General features: G+C 42.8%; 1 protein-coding gene across 1 annotated transcript in view; it reads left to right on the forward strand.

Annotated features, from left to right (window-relative positions):
* LOC133462631 (glutamate receptor ionotropic, NMDA 3B-like) overlaps positions 1–21,150 on the forward strand; it is a 149,632-nt gene that overhangs the window by 74,872 nt on the left and 53,610 nt on the right. The window contains exon 2 of the mRNA XM_061743962.1: positions 5,630–6,336. Within this exon, the coding sequence (XP_061599946.1) occupies positions 5,630–6,336 (707 nt within the window). The remainder of the gene's footprint in view (positions 1–5,629; positions 6,337–21,150) is intronic.

The following is a 21,150-nucleotide window of genomic DNA, read 5'->3' on the forward strand; positions in this document are numbered from 1 at the left end:
AAAGATATAGGCAATGCTGTTGGATAACATCTGGAAAGGGTTATTGAACCATTTTAAAAACTATTGTGAAGATCAACATTGTGCTGTGAGATTTTCCACAAGTGCATGCACATTTGGAGAAGTTTCCAGGTGTAAACATCCCAGCAAATTTACTACAAGGCACAACGCTCAGAAAAAAGAAAAGAAAAAGATGCACATGACCCCACAGACCTCACTGAACATGATAAAAGGACAATTTATCAACTTCTAGGACAATGTCCTGTTTGACCTCGGCTCAGTAGTTGGTAAAAGCGAAACACCTCTCGCCCACTGTTAGGCACAGAAGTGCAGGGTTGAGGGTTTGGGCTTGTTTTGCAACCGCAGGACTTTCCCACTTTGCAACCAATGAGTCGATCAAGGATGACTCTGAATACCAAAATATCCTAAAAACACAAAAACTAGGTGAACTGGATCGTCTGCACCAGAATGGCAGGAAATAAGGGAATCAAGTTTTTGGAAAGGCTCAGTCAAAGTCCAGACCTTTTAGAGGTGGGACCATATGCCCCTTTTGCACTAGTCCCACTTCACCTCGGTTCTACCCGCCACGGCCCCGTTTTGCGCTTTTGCACTAGGGCTGAGACGGGTAGAGCCGCTCCAAGCCGATACTATTTCTGTAACCATTCTAGCGAGGTTTTATCCGGGCTGAGCAGGGACTATTTCTGACGTCATCACCCTCCGTGCCACTGATTTGTCGGGGGGCGGGGCCGTCAGACGTTTGAATCAGGAAGCAGGAGTCAGCGCGAGCGCGACTCGCGACTCGCGATTTTATTATAAAGCGCAAAACGTCTGTTTGGTGATCCAACTCTGAGGTGCAGATGTTCATAAACCTGGTGGCTGAGGAGAGAATTAAAAAAAGGGATGTAGACGGGCTGTTTACTCTCAGCCGCTCGCGGCTCCAGCTGATTTCTGATCAGCGCCGACATGAACAAAGCGGTTGCGCAATCGAGTACGTCACAGCAGCTTCACCCCAACCTGCCCACTTCTCCCCTGGCAGTGGAAAAACAAACGGGGACAAAACGGGTAGAGGCGTGACGAGCCGAGTCGGGCTGAGTAAGTACTAGTGGAAAAGCGCTATTAGAGAACCCCTCCAAGAAAAACATCAAAACACTAATTCAGGTGATTTCTTCAAAAGGAGGGTCTGTAAGATTTTGACTCATGCTATATATTTTTTTCGTTTTGGGTTAAGTTTTCTTAAATCATGGCTGGCAAGGTCGAGCTTGTTTGTCCGTGGCAGGTCCCTGATCACCAAAGCGACTCCCCAAATACATCATAGATATGCTTCTTTCTTCTTTTGTTTCAGAGGAACTAGCAAATAGCCTGAATATGTTCACGTACAGCACAGCTGCCTTTTATCTCGTCTAGACAGTGCCATCCTAACAGCTACGCCGCCTGAGTTCCTCTAGAGATCCAAAATATAAATGAAGTCGCATTTTAAATTTAAATGTCTCAATAACGGCAGAAAACCAACTGGCCCCCGACCCGGCCTGCCGCAAAAGCACGGGATGTCAAAAACAAACACGAATTCATGCAGACAGCCACAATGGGCTTGAAGATCTATTGTCGCCATTCACATGCCATTTTGGAGGCATAAGCACATACATACATTAAATCTGGTGCGTCACAGGGATAAGCACTGATGTTGCCAGCGCTTTTTTTAAGACACGCTGGATTAAGCTGGAGCAATGACTGTCAGGGATTTCATTGTTCTGCATACCGTGCCAAACTTCAAGATGCTATATGTAGGTTTCATTGTGATTGTTTTACTAAAAAAATAGAAAACATTTATCCATCCATTTATCCATCCATTATCTGTACCTGCTTATTCTGGTTTAGGGTGACGGGCATCCCCTGAAGCCTGTCCCAGCCGTTTTCTGGCAAAAGGCGGAAAACCTCTAATCTTATTAAATTCCCCAAAAAATAAACACAGTACATATGAGTGTTTAAAAGAAAAACGGTAATGACTGCTTAACGACTCACTGTCAGTAAGCGTTTCGAGGCTTAACATTGGTTTGCATCAGCAATGAGTTGATTTGTTTCTTTTCACTGTTACAAATCATTTGTTGGTGTTTCTCCAAGGAGACTGAGGCTCAAATCCCCCATGGGAGAGTTATTTACTCTGTTTTCCCTGCGATTACATTTGGATTTGTTTCCCATACTTCCTGGTGAAGTTGATTTTGTGAATATCGTTTGGGGTAAAACTCAAGCTGTCGTTGGTTGACTTGGGTGATCTAAGGAGTTTTTGGTTTCAACCCTGTTAGACAAACGCCACTGCTTGATGGTGTCATCACTGATTTACTGGACCAATTTGCCTTCAGTTTTGCTGCTTTTGCTGTTTTTCTGCAGAAATCAGAATATTGATTGAAAAAAAAGGGGGGGGGGGGGGGGGGTGGTAATTAGCAATAGAACAAAACAGTTCACTGCATTTTTAAAAACGGTTCTGGCTGCAAACCACCACCGCCGGGTCTCTACCAGTGCAGGCTTCACTCATGTCTCATCTACTTTGTCAGGACCAGAATTAACATGCAAAATACATAATAAATAAATATGTACGTGTGGCAGGTTTGCCACTCTGTTGCGCCGTGTAAGAATTCAGGTACACTTGCTGTGTATTTGCAGGTCTTTGTCAAATAAGAAAATGGATCTCGCGGGCAGCTTGTCGAGTCAAACGACACCGTTGAAATACACAGAGGTGCCATGTAAGGGACTGTTAACAGTGATGTATGTGCTGCATCTCCTAAAATGGAACAAAATGGTACATTGTGTGCCCGGTCAGACGGAATAATGCATCTCACAGCCAGCTTGTTGTGATAAGCCCCAACATTAAATTATTACAGGGAAGAATAATTGGGCTACATTAAGCTAAAAGTTGAATCTAAGTTGCAGCAAATTCCCAAAAGCCACTGCCTCTGCATCCTCAGAAGATGCGCACGTATATTCCACTTCTATAAATAAAATTAGTTTGATAAGTCAGTTTACTGCAAAGGCAGCATGGAGAGGAATGATAACAATGATACTGTTCCCTGTGTGGATTTGCATCACACAGCCCCGTCAGAATTAGAATAAAATCATCACAATAACAATTATTATCCTGATATATATACAGTGTATATATATATACAGTGTGTATATATATATATATATATATATATATATATATATATATATATATATATATATATACAAACACACACACACATATGTAATGTATGTAATTGTTTTAAGTTGGCTTACGTTAAAAAATTAAATTATATAAATATACATTTAATGTTAATAATTGACTTCAGGTGGTCTCAGAGTTCATTAGCTATACTAATCTGACAATCAGCTTTACATTTAGCATTGATAACTAACTCAAGTCCACCTTGTGCAGCAAAACAGCAAGATGTATTTGTGTTATCAAATAAAAACAAAATCAGCAGCAGTAGCAGCTTTTATTTTGTGTGTTGCATGTTGTTTATGGGTCTGACCGTGGAGATTACATGCATCAGCAGAAACTCTAACCAGAGCATCCTGATCTTGGTGTTTCATCCTGCATTGAAACACCACAGCAGCTGGACATTGCTACATGTGTGACTAATCATACAGCTTTTATTATTGCATCCAATACCACTTCTTGTATTGTACTCTCGTGTCCCCTTCGGTTATTGAATGGGGATGTTTTTAAGAAGTTCTCCTTCCTCCTCCGCTCCACAAAAGAAGAGTCCTGTCATTTCAAAAAGGCTCATATCACCTTATCTTTTCAGAAACATCACCACGGCTCCCGCATCCTCCTCTAACTCTAATCTATTTTTCTCCCAGAATCACCTTCAACTTCTGTAACATTCAGGTTATTTTTTTTGTTATTATTCTCACGTCTTCACTTTGAGGTAATTCCGCCGTTATGCTTTCTGTGAGTCGATCTGGATAATAGCGCCGGCTAAATGCCTCAAATGTAATTGAAATGGTAAAAGAATATGTCTACAAGTCAAGCAAGCTAGCCATAATTGGCCGGGAGAAATAAAGAAATAATGCTGGAACAGAACGGCTGACACAGCTGTGAGATGTCCCGCAGACGAACATTATTGCAATTAATTGACAATGATGTATACAGCAAGACAGTCTGGTCTCCTCACAAGCCACACTAACTGGGGGTATAATGAACCGTGTTTTTTCCCCCTCAGCTACCAATCTGTTGTTTGACTTCACACGATGTTTCCTCCCGTTTATGCAGAGATGGTCTGGATGGGTCTCACTCAGAGGAACCAGACTTGCATGGTAACACCTGCAGCTGTCTCAAGGCTCATCGTTGATCTTCTGTTGTCCAATTTTTTGCCCTCTGAGGCCTTTGGGGGAAAAAACCCACTTGTTTCTAGTTCCGATCCTGACACTAAACCTCTGACACAGCTCTAGTCACCGCCTATCTCGATTTGTCGTCCCCCTTCCACTTCCATCCCGCCGACCGGCATCGGTCACCCCCCCCCACCTTGTGCTCCCTCCCCGCCGAGTTCAAACGGACAGAACTTCACTTGTCCCTTTCGTGCACGTTTGGCCCTCCGGAGGACGATAAGTACATTGGCTGCATTAATCGTCAACGTCTCTCCAGACTTCAAATAATTTTTTTTCTGACTCTCTTTAGGGATTCGAGGACCTTCGGCAGCGGGTCGCGGTGTTAGCTTTGTGCTCCCCCCGCGGGACATTTCCATTTGAATGAATGCATCTGATTTGTGGAGTTGCAGTTTGAGATGTCTCATCCTCAGACTTTGAGATCGTGCACGTTTTTGGTCTCATGTGTTTTGCGCGCCCGCCCCATCTCTGCATTACAAAGACCCTGAGAGTGTATATACATTGGCGCCAGAGGGTGTTTATCGGCACTATTGCATACCTATCATCTCTGCTCGGTGAAGTGCAGCCATTCAAAGCAAAATCTTAAGTCACGTTAAGCAAAACTTTTCCTTATCTACATGAAAGCAGTCTCCCCCCTCAACTTTGCCTGGAGCACCAGTGGAATGAAAACTGGATGGAAACCCCAAAAGGAAAGAGGCGGGAAGGGGGGATGGGGGGATGGGGGAGGGGGTGTCCATCTGTGAGCTGCATTCAAGGACAACACTGTGATCCATTTTGGAACAGTATGAAACAGGCCAGTGTTTTCAGTGGGGTTTGGAAAGGCGGGCTTCTGGATGAACTGTGGATGCTACTGTTGTCTTGCCAAGCCAACTGCGATGTAGCAGATTAGGAGCGAATCATTGACTCCTTGTTTGTATCAGCGCGACTCCCCTCATTCAGAGTAAGAGATAATGAACAAATGCGGCTGATTGTTTCTGATCTGTGTTGTGGTAAATTACCACAGCAACAGGAATTGCTTTGCAGTACTCCAGTGCTCATAAAGGGTGCGTTTAATGTGATTTCATGTTATTCAGCCCCGAGGTATTAGGGTTTGGTGATATCTATTAATCTTTGTTCTCATTTTTTTTTTCTACTCCTCCCTCTTTTCCTTCCCTTCTTTGTTCTCCACTCTGTCACTTTTACATTTTCACTTCCGTTTTTTCAATATTCTCTGATTTTAACTTCTGCTCTTTCATCTTTTCCACCGCCTACTCCCGTCCCCTTACAGAACCGGTTTCACCTGCAGATGTCAGCCCGCGTGCCTCCATCCACCCTGGGCAGCTTGCTGCTCGCGGTGCTGCGAGGGGGGCACGGGGACGGGGACAGAGGAAGCCCAGGAGAAAGCAGCTGGGGAGGAGCAGCTGTGATCTGCCCCGGGTGGGACGAAGGCGGGGACAGCTTGCTGACTCACCTGCAGAAGCACAGTGGCCCGACAGGTACCTGGCATTTGTCGGACATCATCAACCTGACCCGGATCACGGGGAGTAGGGATAAAAGAGGGGAAGCTAGCGAGGAGAGGAGGGAGGATCAGATGGAGGAAGAGGCTTTGAAAATCATCTCCACCAGTTTCCTGCGCGCCCCTTCTCCTATCTCCTCCGTCCTCCTACTGGGATCTGATCCCGAGTGTCTCTCCTCCGTTCTGCGGGCTGCACAGCGCCTTGCTCCGTCACTGCCAGCGCTGCAGTGGATCATGGGATACCCCCTGTCTCCAGACTCCCTTCACACTCTAGGAGGTCCCCTCGGACTGTTGGCCTACGGGGAGGTCGGACGCAAGCCCATAAGCTTCTATATACGGGATGCTTTGCAGCTGATTGGTCGGGCGGTCACTGCCGCCACCACGGCGAGGCCGGAGTTGGCACTCGTCCAGAACATGGTGAATTGTTACGACAAACCGAATCGGCATGAACTGCGCTCTTCTGGACGATATATTGCCAGGTATGTACAGTACGCATGCTCACATCCACTGATTAAAGGCTCTGTTTAACCTTTTTGTTTTAATTGGCATCCTTAATTGTTCTGATTTCAATTGTCAGTGGTTGACATTTCCCCCAGTTTGTGTTTCTGTTTTGCCCCGCCTGTCTTCCATCTGCCCTGATTGTTCACACCTGTGTCTCGTTACCCCCTTGTGTATATCTGGTCTTGTCTTTCCCTTGCTCCTTGTGGTTCCGTCCTGTTTCTCTCCTCCATGTGTCCTGCCAAGTTTTTGCTCCAGTTTTTTTATCCCTGTTTCTGTGTTTTTGATCCTGCTAAGCAGCGCTTTGGTTTTTGGTTTCTTTAAAATAAACCCTTTTTTGTTGAACTCCTGCCTCTCGCACTCCTGCATCTGGGTCCTCACCACACCAGCCTGACATCAATATGTAGAAGATTTATTCTGATTATTCTTTCTAATAGTTCCCCCCCCCCAGATTTGTTGTAAGTCAACTTAATTTTAAATTCTTAAAAACGAGCTGATGCGGGCTGTTATGAAAATGTGGGAGGACACTTAATTAAAATATCTAATCTGGAAATGGAGGGTTGATTGAAATTATTGCCACTTAATCGAAATGATCTGTGCTGTCATGCTGGATGAACCTCACTCCTCGTGTTCTTGTCTGAAGTATTTATTTCTAGTATTTCTCCCGACGTCGTCATCAGTTTCTAGACACTGAAGAGACAGTCGCGTGATCAGAGCTGCTCCAGCTCCTCATGCATGTGACTTGTAAATCTTTTTTACAACTTTCACCCTCTTTCACCCTCTCTGAACACCAGGAAAATCTTCTGGTCAACAAATTAGCCTGCATATATAAAATACGAAGCTGTCTATTCATATCTTCATCATCTGTCATGTCATCAGTGATGATGTGTCCCAGGTATTTAGTTTTAGAGCAAACAGGAAGCAGTTGTCCTGACAGGTAAAAGGATGGAAAAGTGAGGTCCTTATCTCCTTTTACTTTGCAAATAAGAACAGAACTCTTTTTAGCATTATAATTCACATCAAATTTTACACCATAATTAGAACATATATTGAGAAGCTATTGAAACCCAGCACTGCTAGGTGACACAATTGCCAGATCATCGGCATACATAAAATTATTAATAAGTTCATTGCCAACCATGCAACCTGTTTTACAGTTTCTTAACTGGTCTGAGAGATCATTCATGTAAATATTAAAAAGGCACGGTTATAAAAGCCCCCCCTGTCTAACACCATTTCTTGTCCCAAATGTAGCACAGACAGCATTTCCCCATTTGATCTGCATGCTCTGGTTAGAGTACCAATAGGACAGAATTCTTATAAAAGTGTCAGGCACTCCTCTCTGATGTAACTTTAATAACAATTTAGAATGATTTATGCGATCAAATGCCTTTGATGCATCTATGAAACCAATGAGTACAGTAGAATTCTGTCTTCTGTAGTTTTCCACAATCTCCTTCAGAGCATAAATACATAAATCAGTACTATGTTTAGCCTTAAAGCCAAACTGGTTAGCAGAGGTGCATAGATATACAGATAGTCTGTCAAGTAATATTCTCTCAAAAACCTTTGACAACACACTGGCTAGTGCAATTGGCCGATAATTATCCATACTCCCCACCCTGCCCACTTTATCCTTGATGATAGGCACCAAGGTAACGGACAACATGGAGTCTGGTAATACACCATGACACATAAAGCCTGTAAAACAAATAGCAAGGAGAACTGCTGCCCTCGGGCTTGCTAATTTACAGTGCTCTGCTGACATTTCATCCGGACCACAAGCTTTATTATCAGCTAGCTCTGAGATGGCATGAAACACTTCCTTAGCTGTGATTTGCATAGTGTCTGAATTTACAATCTCACCTACTATGTAGGGATCACTCTTAAGACAATTAAATAGAGTAGAGTAATGTTTCCTCCACAGTTCAGCTATGTTATCACAACCAGAGACCCCCTCTACGGTGCTTGGTAAAGTTGTGGTGTTTGTGTTCAGAGCTCTCACCTCCTTCCAGAAACCAGTGACATCGTTATCAAGGAGCTTTTCTGCCATAGAATCCGCTCGGATTTGTCGTGCATGCTTATTAAAATAACAAATTGCATATTTATAATTAGAATTGGTGAACTTTTTCAAGTCAAGGGCAGGTCCCTCTCTGGGCCTTCCTGCATGGACCCAGCCGCTAAAGGCATTCTTAGCTTCAGCATGATAATGAACCACATACCTGCTCCACCCTGGCTTTAGCCTGGATTTTTTTATCAGCATACTGTAGGTATAGAGCGGTATGCTAACCTCATATATAGCTCCCACAATATGTTCATACAAGGCACAAAGATCCTCACGGTGAGAGCTTTCATCACAGTTCACATCAGAACATAAAATAGCATCAATTGGCAAATAAACTTTACTCAACAGGGTATCGGTTCTTCCATAATATAATAGCTTGTTCTCATTTGTAAGTTTAGACCAATCTAGTTTGTTCTTGCGAGAAAATTTCACCTCCTGAGATAACTCGGGAAGACTGTCAAAATCTAATGTCATTACAAATGGAAGATGGTCAGATATTGATGCCTCATAGACAATCTCTATAGAGCTTAGAATGTTGGATGGCGACCCCCCCCCTGCAATCCTTCCTCTCACTATTCCCAGGGATAGGTCCGTGGTGGATTCTCCCGCCCTGTGAAAATTAACATTAAATGAGTTCAGTTTTCCCAGGTCCTGCTTTGATAAGAAAGTTTCTTGCAAACATAAAATGTCACATTTTTGCAACAAAGTCTCCACCACAGAGCGTCGGCTCTTGTCTCCTTCACTATTTCCCAGTCGCAGGCCACGGCAGTTGTAGGAGCCCACCCGCATACAGTATTAGTTGGGCTGCGCTGCAGTAGCACCATACAATACACTTGGACCAGCAACGAGCCTATCTCTGCCATCACCTGTCTCTCCCGATTTGCGTGGTTCATAGAAACGCCTCACATAGGGTTGCCACCTTTCAGAAATAGAAATAGGGACGCCCCGATTTCAGCAGCGCAGGCGCCAAAAAAAGGGACGTCCCCAAAACTTCTAAACTGCATAGAAATGTATTTTTTTTATATGAAAAAACAAAATGGTTTGATTTAAAGTTTAAAGTGCTTTAATAGCATTTAACTTGCATGACTGTACAGACAGCCAACAATACTAGCAACTGAAATAGCCTCCTATTCTATGTATGTCCACACCAGCCCAGATGTAGATTATACATACAGGTGAAGGTCGGAAAATTAGAATATGGTGTAAAAGTTAATTTATTTCAATAATTCAACTTAAAAGGTGAAACTAATATATAGTCTCATTACACGCAAAGCAAGATGTGTTAAACATGTATTTGTTATCATTTTGATGATTGAGTTGTTTATTGATTTCATAATATAGAGATTTTTTCATTTGGGGTTTTCATAAACTGTCTGTGAGTCATAATTACCAAAATTATAACAAATAAAGGCTTGAAATATCTCACTTTGAATGTAGTGGGAAATAATATATTTGTTTCACCTTTAGTTGAATTTACTATTAATGAAGTTTTGCAATATATTCAAATTTTCCGACCTTCACCTGTATATTATGACATCAATAAATAACATCATTATATATGTCCGTATTGGTTCAATACGGAACAAAACTTTTAATTCCCAATTACGTAACAATTCCGTATTTTAAGGGAGGGGTGGCGACCCTGGCTCACAACAGAGCCTTCAGGCCAGAGTTATGGGTTTACATCCCCATAACGTCATTGCATTCCGCACACACTTTAAACGAGCTGTATCTGTTGCTCGCAGTGACAATACTCTCACATTTAACGTCACGACCAAGTTGTGTTGCTAGATGGTCAGATAGTGTCTCTGCGTCTAGATCAGGTGCAAATCTGGTGGCCAAGACTCTTACCATCTTTGTGTGGAACGCGGATCCCTTTTATATGTCCATGGGCAGCGGTACCGATGATCGGCTTAGGAAGGCCGCCGTTTGGGTTCTACACCGGTGCGATGTTTTGGGGTGACAGGTTGGTTCCCAGCATTATCCTCTTCAGTCGACCAAGTTTCACAACTTTAGACCAAGTAGGTGAGCTGCCCGCAGCTCCACCATGGCTCACGCCGGCCTTTATGATCCCAGGTGCGGTAGGCAGGTCAGCACGGGGAGCGTCTCCTGCAGAAGGTGCACGCGTCCTCTCCCGACGCCGAATCCTCCACACCTGCCGGGCTGGACTCTGCGCGCTGCCGCACCGGCACCGCCTGCTCGGTTCCAAACTGCGCTCAACAGCGGAAAGTCTGCTGTCAATAATAGCAGTCAGTCACCGTGGGCAAATCCTCGCCGATATCTGCCTGAAGTTTCAGCGTGTGACTTGGTAGCAGTACTCGAGTTGAGGGGGCATCCACCTCTGAAATAAAAACGGTCAAAATCATCCCCCCTGTAAAACTGCCATCCCCCCTTTCCATCCCTATGTCATTTCACCAATGAATGTGGTATTACTGCTATTTCAACATTTAGAGTCATCACCAGAAGAATAACATCAGAAAAATCACTTATTTGACAATTTTCACCTGTTTCAAGTAAATTTTCACTTGAAATAAGTAGAAAAATCTGCCAGTGGGACAAGATTTTTGTTCTCAATACAAGCAAAAAAATCTTGTTCCACTGGCATATTTTTCTACTTATCTTAAGTGAAAATCTACTGGAAACAGGTGAAAATTGTTGTTTTTTCCAGTGATGAGTCTTGTTTTAAGTGAAAGAAAGAAAACTGTTTTTTATTGTTGTGTTTTGATGTATTTGATGTAAGTCCAGTGGATATTTAAAGCTTACAGAAGGCTGCATTTAACTGCTGCTATGTCATTCCTGCAGTATTTCTGCAGGTGTTTTGGTCAGTGCTATAATTTGTTATATATTATATTATTTGTAATCAGCACAAATCATCTGTCCCCATAGGATAAAATCCACCATCCCCCTTGATTTTTTTTTTACAACTCGAGTACTGATTAGTACAGAGACCTCGTTGTGCAGGCGCTCAATTCTGCCCAGCAGGTTGGAAACGTCCAGGTTGTTAAATGACACAGGTGGCAGATCATCCAGATAATAAGAGACGAACCGGGGGATATTTTCCCCACATTCATTTAAAACTTTTAGGCAACTTTTAATATTGTTGACATCCTTCTGGTTGCCTTTAAATGCTACACACCTTTGTTTAGTGTCAGGACAGAGTTCAAACAGAACTTATACATATAAATAGATATCTAAATGGTGTCTTAAACGGCATTTTGAGGTAAAGAAAGTTTATCTCACCACCTAGTTCAACTGTTTGCAGCATCATCTCTTTGCTACCAAATCCAATTGCAAACTATAATTTGATTAAGCTGTTAAACAACAAGATCATGTCTCAGATGGGTTCCACCTGAGTTCTGATCTGGAAGGGCTTTTGTCTTATACATGCAGGTTTAAAGAATGTTCCTTGCCTTTTATGAGGTCAGATTATCTTACTTTCAAAAGTCAGAACTTCTAAGTTGTTGGGATTTTACCCCACCTCCGGCTCATCTCTTCTCAAACGGTCTTAAAACACTTATCCAACGGGACTTAGTGAAAAGTTCTCACCTCCATTCTGAACGGCTGCTTCAGTTTAGGCTGACTTCTAAGGACATTCATTCGCTGTGAGTAGTTGATGTCGTGATTAAGTCACCGACCCATGTGCCCTTCAGATGGGCCCCTTGGGGTTGTTTTTTACCTATCCTGCTAAGAGAGTTGACAGCTCATATCAGTGGTATGAATGGTGAACAGACAGTTCCCACAAACACTTCCTGTGCTGCTTGCCTGCACCCGCTCTTGTCTGATCCTTAAATACTCTTTAAAACTCTGAGCGACTGGCCAAACCGATGGGTCTGCTGAAAAACGTCTTGTGGAAACTCCGAATTATAGAGAAGGAAGACAGAGAATGGGACAAACCCTGTGATGTTGCATGTGGATGTCTGAAGAATGACTTCGAAGCCCATTCTTCTATCGCCACTTTGGCGGGAGCTTAACTCTAAGGTCACTTAACATAATAGATGGTATGGTACTAGTTATTATCATTTAAAAGTAATTAGTTATATCACAATATTACTGTGTTTGAATATGTTACATTAGATTTACATCACTTTCCAAAAAAATTAAAGTGTGACTAGAATGTTCAGTTATAATTATATTTAATATAATCTTTAGTTGTCAGTATGTCTCATGAAACACACTGAAATTAGTCAGCTGCTTTTAACCCATCAGTGGTTGTTCCTGTAGCAGTGGGCTGACATTTTTCCAGCGCCCGGGGAGCTGTTGGGGGGGGTTAAGGGCAGTACTGGAGTTGAGGGGGGATGAGCGGGGGTATCATCCCCCCCTGTAATAAAAATGGTCAAAATCATCCCCCCTGTAAAACTGCCATCCCCCCTTTCCATCCCTTATGTCATTTCATCAATGAATGTGGTTTTACTGCTATTTCAACATTTAGAGTCATCACCAGAAAAATAACACCAGAAAAATAACATTGACAATTGACAATTATTATTATATTATATTATACTTATTACAAGCAAAAAAATCTTGTTCCACTGGCAGATTTTTCTACTTATTTCAAGTGAAAATCTACTTGAAACAGGTGATGAGTCTTGTTTTAAGTGTAATGAGATTTTTTTTACTAAAATGAGACATTTTAACTAGAAATAAGACAAATATTCTTGTTAAGATTTTGAGTTTTTGCAGTGATCCATTTTACTTATCCTGTGAAGGACAGAAGCATATTGATAAGTTCAGAAAACAGTTTTTTATTTTTGTGTTTTGATGTATTTGATGTAAGCCCAGTGGATATTTAAAGCTTACAGAAGGCTGCATTTAACTGCTGCTATGTCATTCCTGCAGTATTTCTGCAGGTGTTTTGGTCAGTGCTATTATTTGTAATATATTATATTATTTGTAATCAGCACAAATTATCTGTCCCCATATGATAAAATCCACCACCCCCCCTGATATTTTTTTACAACTCGAGTACTGGTTAAGGGCCCTGCTCAGGGAACCCATAGTGATTCACCTCAGTCGCCAACCCGGGGACTTGAACCTCTGTAACCACGATGCTACCACTCTCTCCTAAAGATTCATCAATTGAGCAAATACCAACCGACTTCAGAATCAGTACGGCAAGCAGAGGATCAGTCTGTGGGAAATTACCATGGAGATACTGGATATATTTCAGGTCTAGGCCTCCTAATAGGATATAAAAGACATCACAATAATGTAACGCTGTGGTCCCGTGTCGAGACAAGACAAGCCCTCTCCATTACTTTCTTCTTTTTTTAAGTCAGGTTCACAGCATAACGTTGGCATGAAATAAATAGAGCTGAAGTACTTACAAGGCACTTAAGACCTCGGCCTATAGACTGTCTGGTCCAATGTTAGACTTTTCCGATTCCCCTTCGCTCTTGATTGAAATATCTCGAGTGCATAGAGGAAAGGCTCTGAAAGCATCCGTCTTCAAGGCAGGTGTGTGTTGGGGTGAGCACAAGGCTCCTGAGACTCGAAGCTGTTGCGCTCTCATGGCAAGATTTTTCTTTTTTTTTTTTAAATCTAGAAACTTTCTTCGGTTTCCACTAACAGGGTTGCATCAGCTCAGGCACTGGGTGGCTCATCAAAGGAAAAAAGTTCTCCTCGCTGGAGGCAACACCAGCAGGTGGAGGAACATCCAGCACCAGTTTCGGGATCGGCATCACAGGAAGCACTTCCTTACAATCGTTGCAGGAATGCGAATTTAGATTCCCTTAGCCAGACCAGCCATCATTTTTCAATTTACAGCAACCATCAACTATATTAACAGTCCATCAATAAGGGAAACTATTAATTGACTAACTGAATTAGGAATTGCACGATAATTTAAACCATTTATTTTAGCTATTGGGTTTTAAAATTCGATCTAAAATATGTGATTTATTTAACTCTGATATACAATCTTCTCATAAGACTATCAAAAATAAACAAAGTGCGGACAAAGTGCTTATATATGAAGGTCAAGTTAAAACCCCTTTATGATCATTTCTGTCATCACCGGCATAATTTGGCAGAGTAGGTCTTATAACCATAACTCCTAGACTGTTAAAGAGGACATGAAGTTCGTTGGTGTGAGAGAAGAGGATAAAGAAGATGGGGTTAGATGGGGGCGGATGATTTGCTGTTTCGACCCCTGAAGGGAACAGCCAAAAAGAAAAGACTTTGAGACAAGCTTTGTGTGCATGTACGAGTCCTTACGGTGCCCCCAGGACTTCTGAAGTACAACTAAAGACGATCGCAGACAAGATTCACCAGCATGTCACACACGCATTCACAGTCTATGATCACACATTTGTAATGTTGGCTTCTCACTCCCGTTACTCCTGAATGGTTGGTGCAATTCAACTGATATAAATTAGTATAACTGATGATACACTAGTTATTATGGTAAATGTACGCTGAGAGGCCACCGCGTTGAGGGGTGAGAGTTCTGGAGAGTTATGAGTTTGTTTCAGCCTTAATCTCAGAAGAAAAAAGCACACCCAGCATGTTTTTGGTTGTGCGTTCAAAATAGTTTTTCTGTCCTCTGTAGCCCTTGCGGTGTGCGCTCACAGGTGACACCCTCCCACCAGCAGGCGGAGCGCATTGGGAAATATGCGGCGTCAACCACCTGAACCAGAGACAAAAATATCTTCTTTGTGTTTTGACTTATGTTATTGAGAGAATCCTGAACTGCAGTATTCCTTTACGAAGTTCCAACCCACACCATGAAACAGACCTGGGATGACGTTGCCGACTAATGATCAATTATTCAATTCGTTGGCAACTAATAGTGTCATTGACTTTTGTTGACAACGTTGAATATTCATCAAATTGTCTTATTTTAAAGGTATTGTGACATCATTTTTAAAATGCTTTTAACACTATTAAAAGTTCGCCAACATCCCTCAAATGTGTCTAAAAGAGTGTAACAAGAAAAACTTCACTCTAGTACTCTTTTCCTGGCTTTTTATGACAGTGTTTTTTTGCGCCGTGAAAAACGCTTCCTTTCCCCCCTTTCCTGTCAATCATTGCTCCGCTCCTCCTCCAAACCTCCTCCTCCAGCCATACGCTCACAGCGGCGTCGGAGAGTTAAGCCGGGAGCGACAGGCGAAGCATGCACGGAAAAGCAGGAGGGCGAACCACAGCAAACAATCATAAAAATAAAGGCATGCAAGCAGCAGTGTCCCCTTGTCTTAAGTCCAGTCAGTGGCCGCGGGTGTTCTTAGCAGTTCTCCTCCGGTGATTAGAACAAAAGAGGCTCTAAACAGCTCCGTGTTAAGCCTGATTTATGGTTCCGCATTAAATCGACGCAGAGCCTACGCCGTAGGGTTCAGCGTACGGTGCGCGTTGCCGCGTAACCCTACGCCGTAGGCTCTGCGTCGGTGTAACGCGGAACCTTAAATCCGCCTTTATGGTGCGCTGGAGAGGAGAGGAGGCAGGGAGCTGGGTGGAGGGGGCGGTGATTTAGCGGGCCGTTACGTAACGGCCCGCCAGCAAACCAGATGCGCCGTTTTTGCATAGTTATGCGGAAAATCCCAGAAAGCACACAATACACTGAATGTTAAAAGTTCGTTGTTTTTTGGGTGTAATTGATGTCAAGACACCCAACAAAACACAAAAAATCAAGAAAAATTTGTTTTTCATGTCACAATCCCTTTAAGCAAAAACGTCCTTACCAGTGGGGTAAGAAAAATGTTCTTCACAAGATTTCTTAAAGTTAGCAAAATAGTCTAGCCGCTGGTCACACAATAGGACACATTTTCTAGAAACAAGGCGTTTTTTTAATTTATTTACGGTCTTAGAGATCTCTTCTGGAGCCACCGCGGTCGTCTGTCAAGAGGCAGATGGCCAAGGCGGGCCGGGCTTTGGCTTGGTCGGCGCAGCTGGCAGCAGCAGCAGTTGGACGTCAAGCTCAAAGAAACTGCTAAGTAGCTAATGTGGTGGCAGCTAACCGTCTGACATTATTGACTGTAAAGTAGCCGTCACTCAAAAATATGCCCTTAATTATAGCTTGGCATTATTTTGCCTTATAAGGTAGATAAAAACGAATCACCTGGTCATAAATGTGATATTTAGTTATGGAGAACAAAACCTTTGGGAGGGGGCTGTAGGCTGTAAATATGTTTATTTCAGCTGTAAATTTGGACATTTTTGACATGGGATCAATGGAAATTACCTCGCTTTTAGAAGCAGCTGCTGGTGGTAACTTTCCCCGGTGGTAACTTTCCCTGCGTCCACCATCAATTCAGCTTTGAAAAGCAGATTTTGGCCCTTGATCTATACATTTAAATAACCCAATGGCATTACAATGACAAACTGCAATTAAATTCCACTGGACACATCACTAAATCTCTATGAGCTCATTAACTTTCTGAGTGACACTTTGGCATTTTTGTGGTGAACTGCTGGCTTCAGTCGAGCTTCCACACACTCGGGCAGCTGCCCTTGATCGTCCTCTGCACCGTGGGGGTGCTAACTTCTGAACAGTGACGTTGTACTGGGGAGGAGGTGAGGACGAGGTCTTGTATGGGATACAGATTCAGAGTCTGACACCACAGTGTGTGTTTTCCTCTGTGCCGTTGCCACTCCTTCGATCCCTGGTGCTTTCAGAAAAGCCTCTGACAGCTGGTCTTGTTACAAGTAGAGGCACACAAAAAATTGAATTTTTTTCAGTAAAAGTTGAAAAAAACATATAATATTTGAGCACAGGAAAAGGACTCTCCCACACGCTCTTCAGCAACCTAATTAAGTCACATGTGGCAGATAATGTGGCAGGTGATGCGCTGAAGCCTTGTGCTATAAATTCACTCCAAAGTAAAATCTTTTACTCTTTGAGTTGATATTTCTTCAAATGACACAATGGATAAAACAGCAGGTGCTCAGCTTCTGCAGCCGTGTGGTGCTGGAGAAGGGAGGATTTGTGGTAGGAGCTGGGCCCACAGCAAATATTGAGCAAGGATGGTGGATGCCAGCAGAGAGTGATCATCAGCAACACGCGCGTAATCACCACATAGATTCTCACGGCGCTCTCTCTCACTCCTGCTGTGTACCGGTAGTTTGAGGTGCTAGAACCATCAACAAAGGAGGTCCAGAGGCTGGAATGGGTAGAGTGGGATTAGGAAATCGTTATTAGATATGTGAAGCCTTTCCCTCGTACAGGTTAATGCCGAATCATTATCTGACCAAATAAGTGGCTTAAGGTAAAGTTATATTTATGTCTCTTCATGAGTTGTAATAATATGTTGTGATTCTGTTTAATGCAGAAGCCCTAAGACGCAATACAAATCTATCCATCAATTGTACACACTTATTCCTATTCAGGGTCACTTGTGTCTGCTGGAGCTTATCGCAGGTCTATCGGGGGAAAAAAAATTGGGGTACATTATAGATGGATCGAGGCCACATGAAACTGCCCCCACATTCACACTTGATACGCAATTTCAAGTGGAAATAAGTTTAACATACAGTATATGTTTTTGGGCCAACGGAGGGAAACGATGGGAGTACGCCGGGAAAACTTACAAGGAAAGTATGGAAACTCCCCACTAACTAACCCTTTCCAAGACACAATTGACTGATGTACTCAGTTAGCAGGGGGCTAATTTGGCTTTGGCTTAATCTGGAACTCGAAGTTGAACCTGATTGCAGTGTTTGAACAAGAAGAGGTTTAGATGATCCACAGTTAAACCCTTTACCTATGGTGAGCAGGGTTGCTTTTAAAATCTACAAATAGCCTTTTCTGGAGAGAGCACCGGGTCATATCTGGTCACCTGGTCATATATAAAAAGTGATGTAAACCATTCATTGGCCGGGTTTCCCAGATCCAACCTCTCTTAAGGATTTAAGAGAGGTTCAAAGAAGGTTTGAACTAAGAGAGAACCCTAAGATATGGGTGTTTCCCAGATGACTTCTTAACACCGTCCTTTAGTTTCGCTCTTTCAGAAGCTCTTTGGAGCAGCTGTCCGGTTCTGAAACCAAATCAATCGATGCCAGGCAAATCGATCACCGATCACTATCAGCGCATTTTCACACGCAGCACTGCTACCTAACGCACTAATTCCCTGCTGCCTGTGCGTTATAATGAAAAATTAAGATGATAAATATAATTCAATGACCCTTTTTCATCCAAACGGTGCGTTACTCCGTTATTTCTGACTACAGTGAGGCTTTTTTTCCCCACACGCAGAAACCGGGAGGAAACGTGGTGGGCGGGTGTGTGCGTTCAAAAACATGAGCCAAGAGAAGGCGAGTTTCTCAAATCGCAACGTGGAATTACAGCAATCCCTGGTTTTTCGCAGGGGTTATGTTCCAAAAAGAACCCATGATAAGTGAAATTCTTTTTACAATTATAGAGGGCTTCAGATTGCAGAGATCATCCCCGCCACGCACGTATTCCTGCTCTTCTGATGCTGCTGCATTCCGCAGGTGGGTTTTTTCAAGAGAAGAAAATAGTTATGGGTCGTTGTCTTCGCTCTTTTTTCTTCTGGGCAAAAAGATTCTTTAATATAAACCGACACCATTGATTATATTTGAGACTGTAATGAACGATTCATCAAAGGATCCCGTTGATCAGCTGCTGCTTCCCTGTCATCACATAGATGCGCTCGGGCGCGGCGCAGGAGGATCGGTGTCCCGGCTGCCTGGACAGCGCGGTCCGACACACGTCCAGGGGACTGAAGTGCTGACGCACGAATGCGTTCATAAAAACAGTTCTGCTTCGCGCACGGTGACGCGGTTGATTTGCAGCGAGAACATGCTGTATAGCAGCCAAATTATCAAATAAATGATATTCATGATGATCGTTTTATTTGTGCGTAATGCATAAAGCATATACAGGAACACACTTGTTATTCCTTATTTTTCTTTTTTTCCCCCCTTTGCTGTCACCAATAAATGCTAAACAATATATATCTAAAGTATAAAATAGATCAAAACTTGTGCGGGGTGCATTGTTTTAATATCTCATTGCTTGGTGTAATATTGTTTTGCCTGACGCGGCTGGATCTGTGAGTCTTTGTTCACTAAGATGGTTGTAAAGACTGGGTCAGAAGCATCTTTCATTTCCTTCTTAATGAAAGAGATACTTAAGCTAAGAGCGACTCTGGGAAACGCGATTTTCTTTCACAGGCTCCTTAAGAAGGTTTGAAAGAAGTCTTTCGCTGTTAAGAACTACTTAACTGATCTGGGAAACCCGGCCATTATCAGATTTGAACGATTTGAAAGATTTGGTAATGCATGAGGTCAAATTTTCAAAGTGAGTTGGCATGATCGCATCTGTGAGGGAATCAAATCTCAAACTGGCTTATGTGCTCGGTGTCATAATGCAAAACCGGTAATGATGTTTTTTGACATCTATCTCCCCCATCTTTCTAGATTTCGTCAAAACTGAACTCCTGCTTGCGGGCATTGTAGTATCGGTCAGCTATGTCTTAACGGACGTTTAACAGAAATGCCAAATACTACAACTGTGACATTTCCACAGCTTGCCATTTAGCCCAAGACCATAAAAAATAGGGAAAACTCCAGTTCACAAGTAGTGAGCAGAAAATGGATAAGACCTTACCATCATCACCTTAACACTGTGGTGGGATTGCGTTTTTGTGCAAATAACTCACAAATTAAATTGTCTATTTGCAAATATCGACCTAAAAAGTCAGATAAAGAGTTAATTTCTTAGTGCAAACATCCGTAACTCGCTACGAAAAACATTAATTCTGACACAGCAATTCTAACAGTTACGTTTAGAGTATTAGATTTTAATCACACACTGACTATATATGGTTGTAGAACAGTTCTGGGTTGAGCTTGGGAATGCCTTGGACAACTGTTTTAAAGTCATTTTCCAGAATGAGAAGGGGTTCATTGTTATTGTCAGCAAATTAGATTGCTTACAATAACAGCATAAGTGCAGCTTTAAAACTCTGAGCATGGCCGTGAACTCTTATGTGAAGTCTTGATGGGCTTTTAACAAAAGCTAATGTTCTTCAACCATCTCAGACTTCATCAAGACACCGGGGAAGGTCACGGTCCTCCAAGGGAGGGCCAATTAGACCACAGTCTAAACTTTCACAATGGACCATTTATAATAAAGTCCTTTGCATTATAGTGTCTGTGACCTTATTTCTGGCCTGAGATAAGAGGGGTCATTCTATCACACTATTTAAACCCATGAGGTTTAGATTCCATGCTCTCCCTGCATACTCCCTGATTCATATCCCTCCCCTACAGCAGCCAGACATGCCGTTGCTCTGGAGAGACCCTAACAAAACTGAGGGAAGTGAGAGACATCCACGTGGAAAAGGCAATTAACAGCTCAATGCCCCTAGGGACAGAGCGGGGCGAGCAGGGGGGGCACGGGCTGTCTGGAGATATAAGCAAGTCAAAAAGGTGTGAGGAGGGAAGAAAAGGGAAAAAAATTACAATTTTACTGTTTCAAACTGAATTAAGTGGAGAAATGAGGATAAAGCCAGAGTAAAATATAAGCAACTAATTACTTTTGATGCGGTTGTTCCAGAAGATCCCTTGGTGCCTAATCCGGAATATACAAAAGAAGGAAACCAAAACATTGTCAAAGGCAAATGTATGGATGGAGGACCAAAGGAGAATTAGAAAGCAGCAAAAGGAAAATAAGAAATCCCATGGGGCAGGGGAGGGGGGAAACAGGACAAGGCAGCGAAACGGATAGAGGGTTGTTGTTATCAGAGAGATCGGCCAGTCAGTGCATCTCACTCAA

Source organism: Cololabis saira, chromosome 16 (assembly GCF_033807715.1).
Source record: "Cololabis saira isolate AMF1-May2022 chromosome 16, fColSai1.1, whole genome shotgun sequence".
In the NCBI taxonomy this organism is placed as follows: Eukaryota; Metazoa; Chordata; class Actinopteri; order Beloniformes; family Belonidae; genus Cololabis; species Cololabis saira.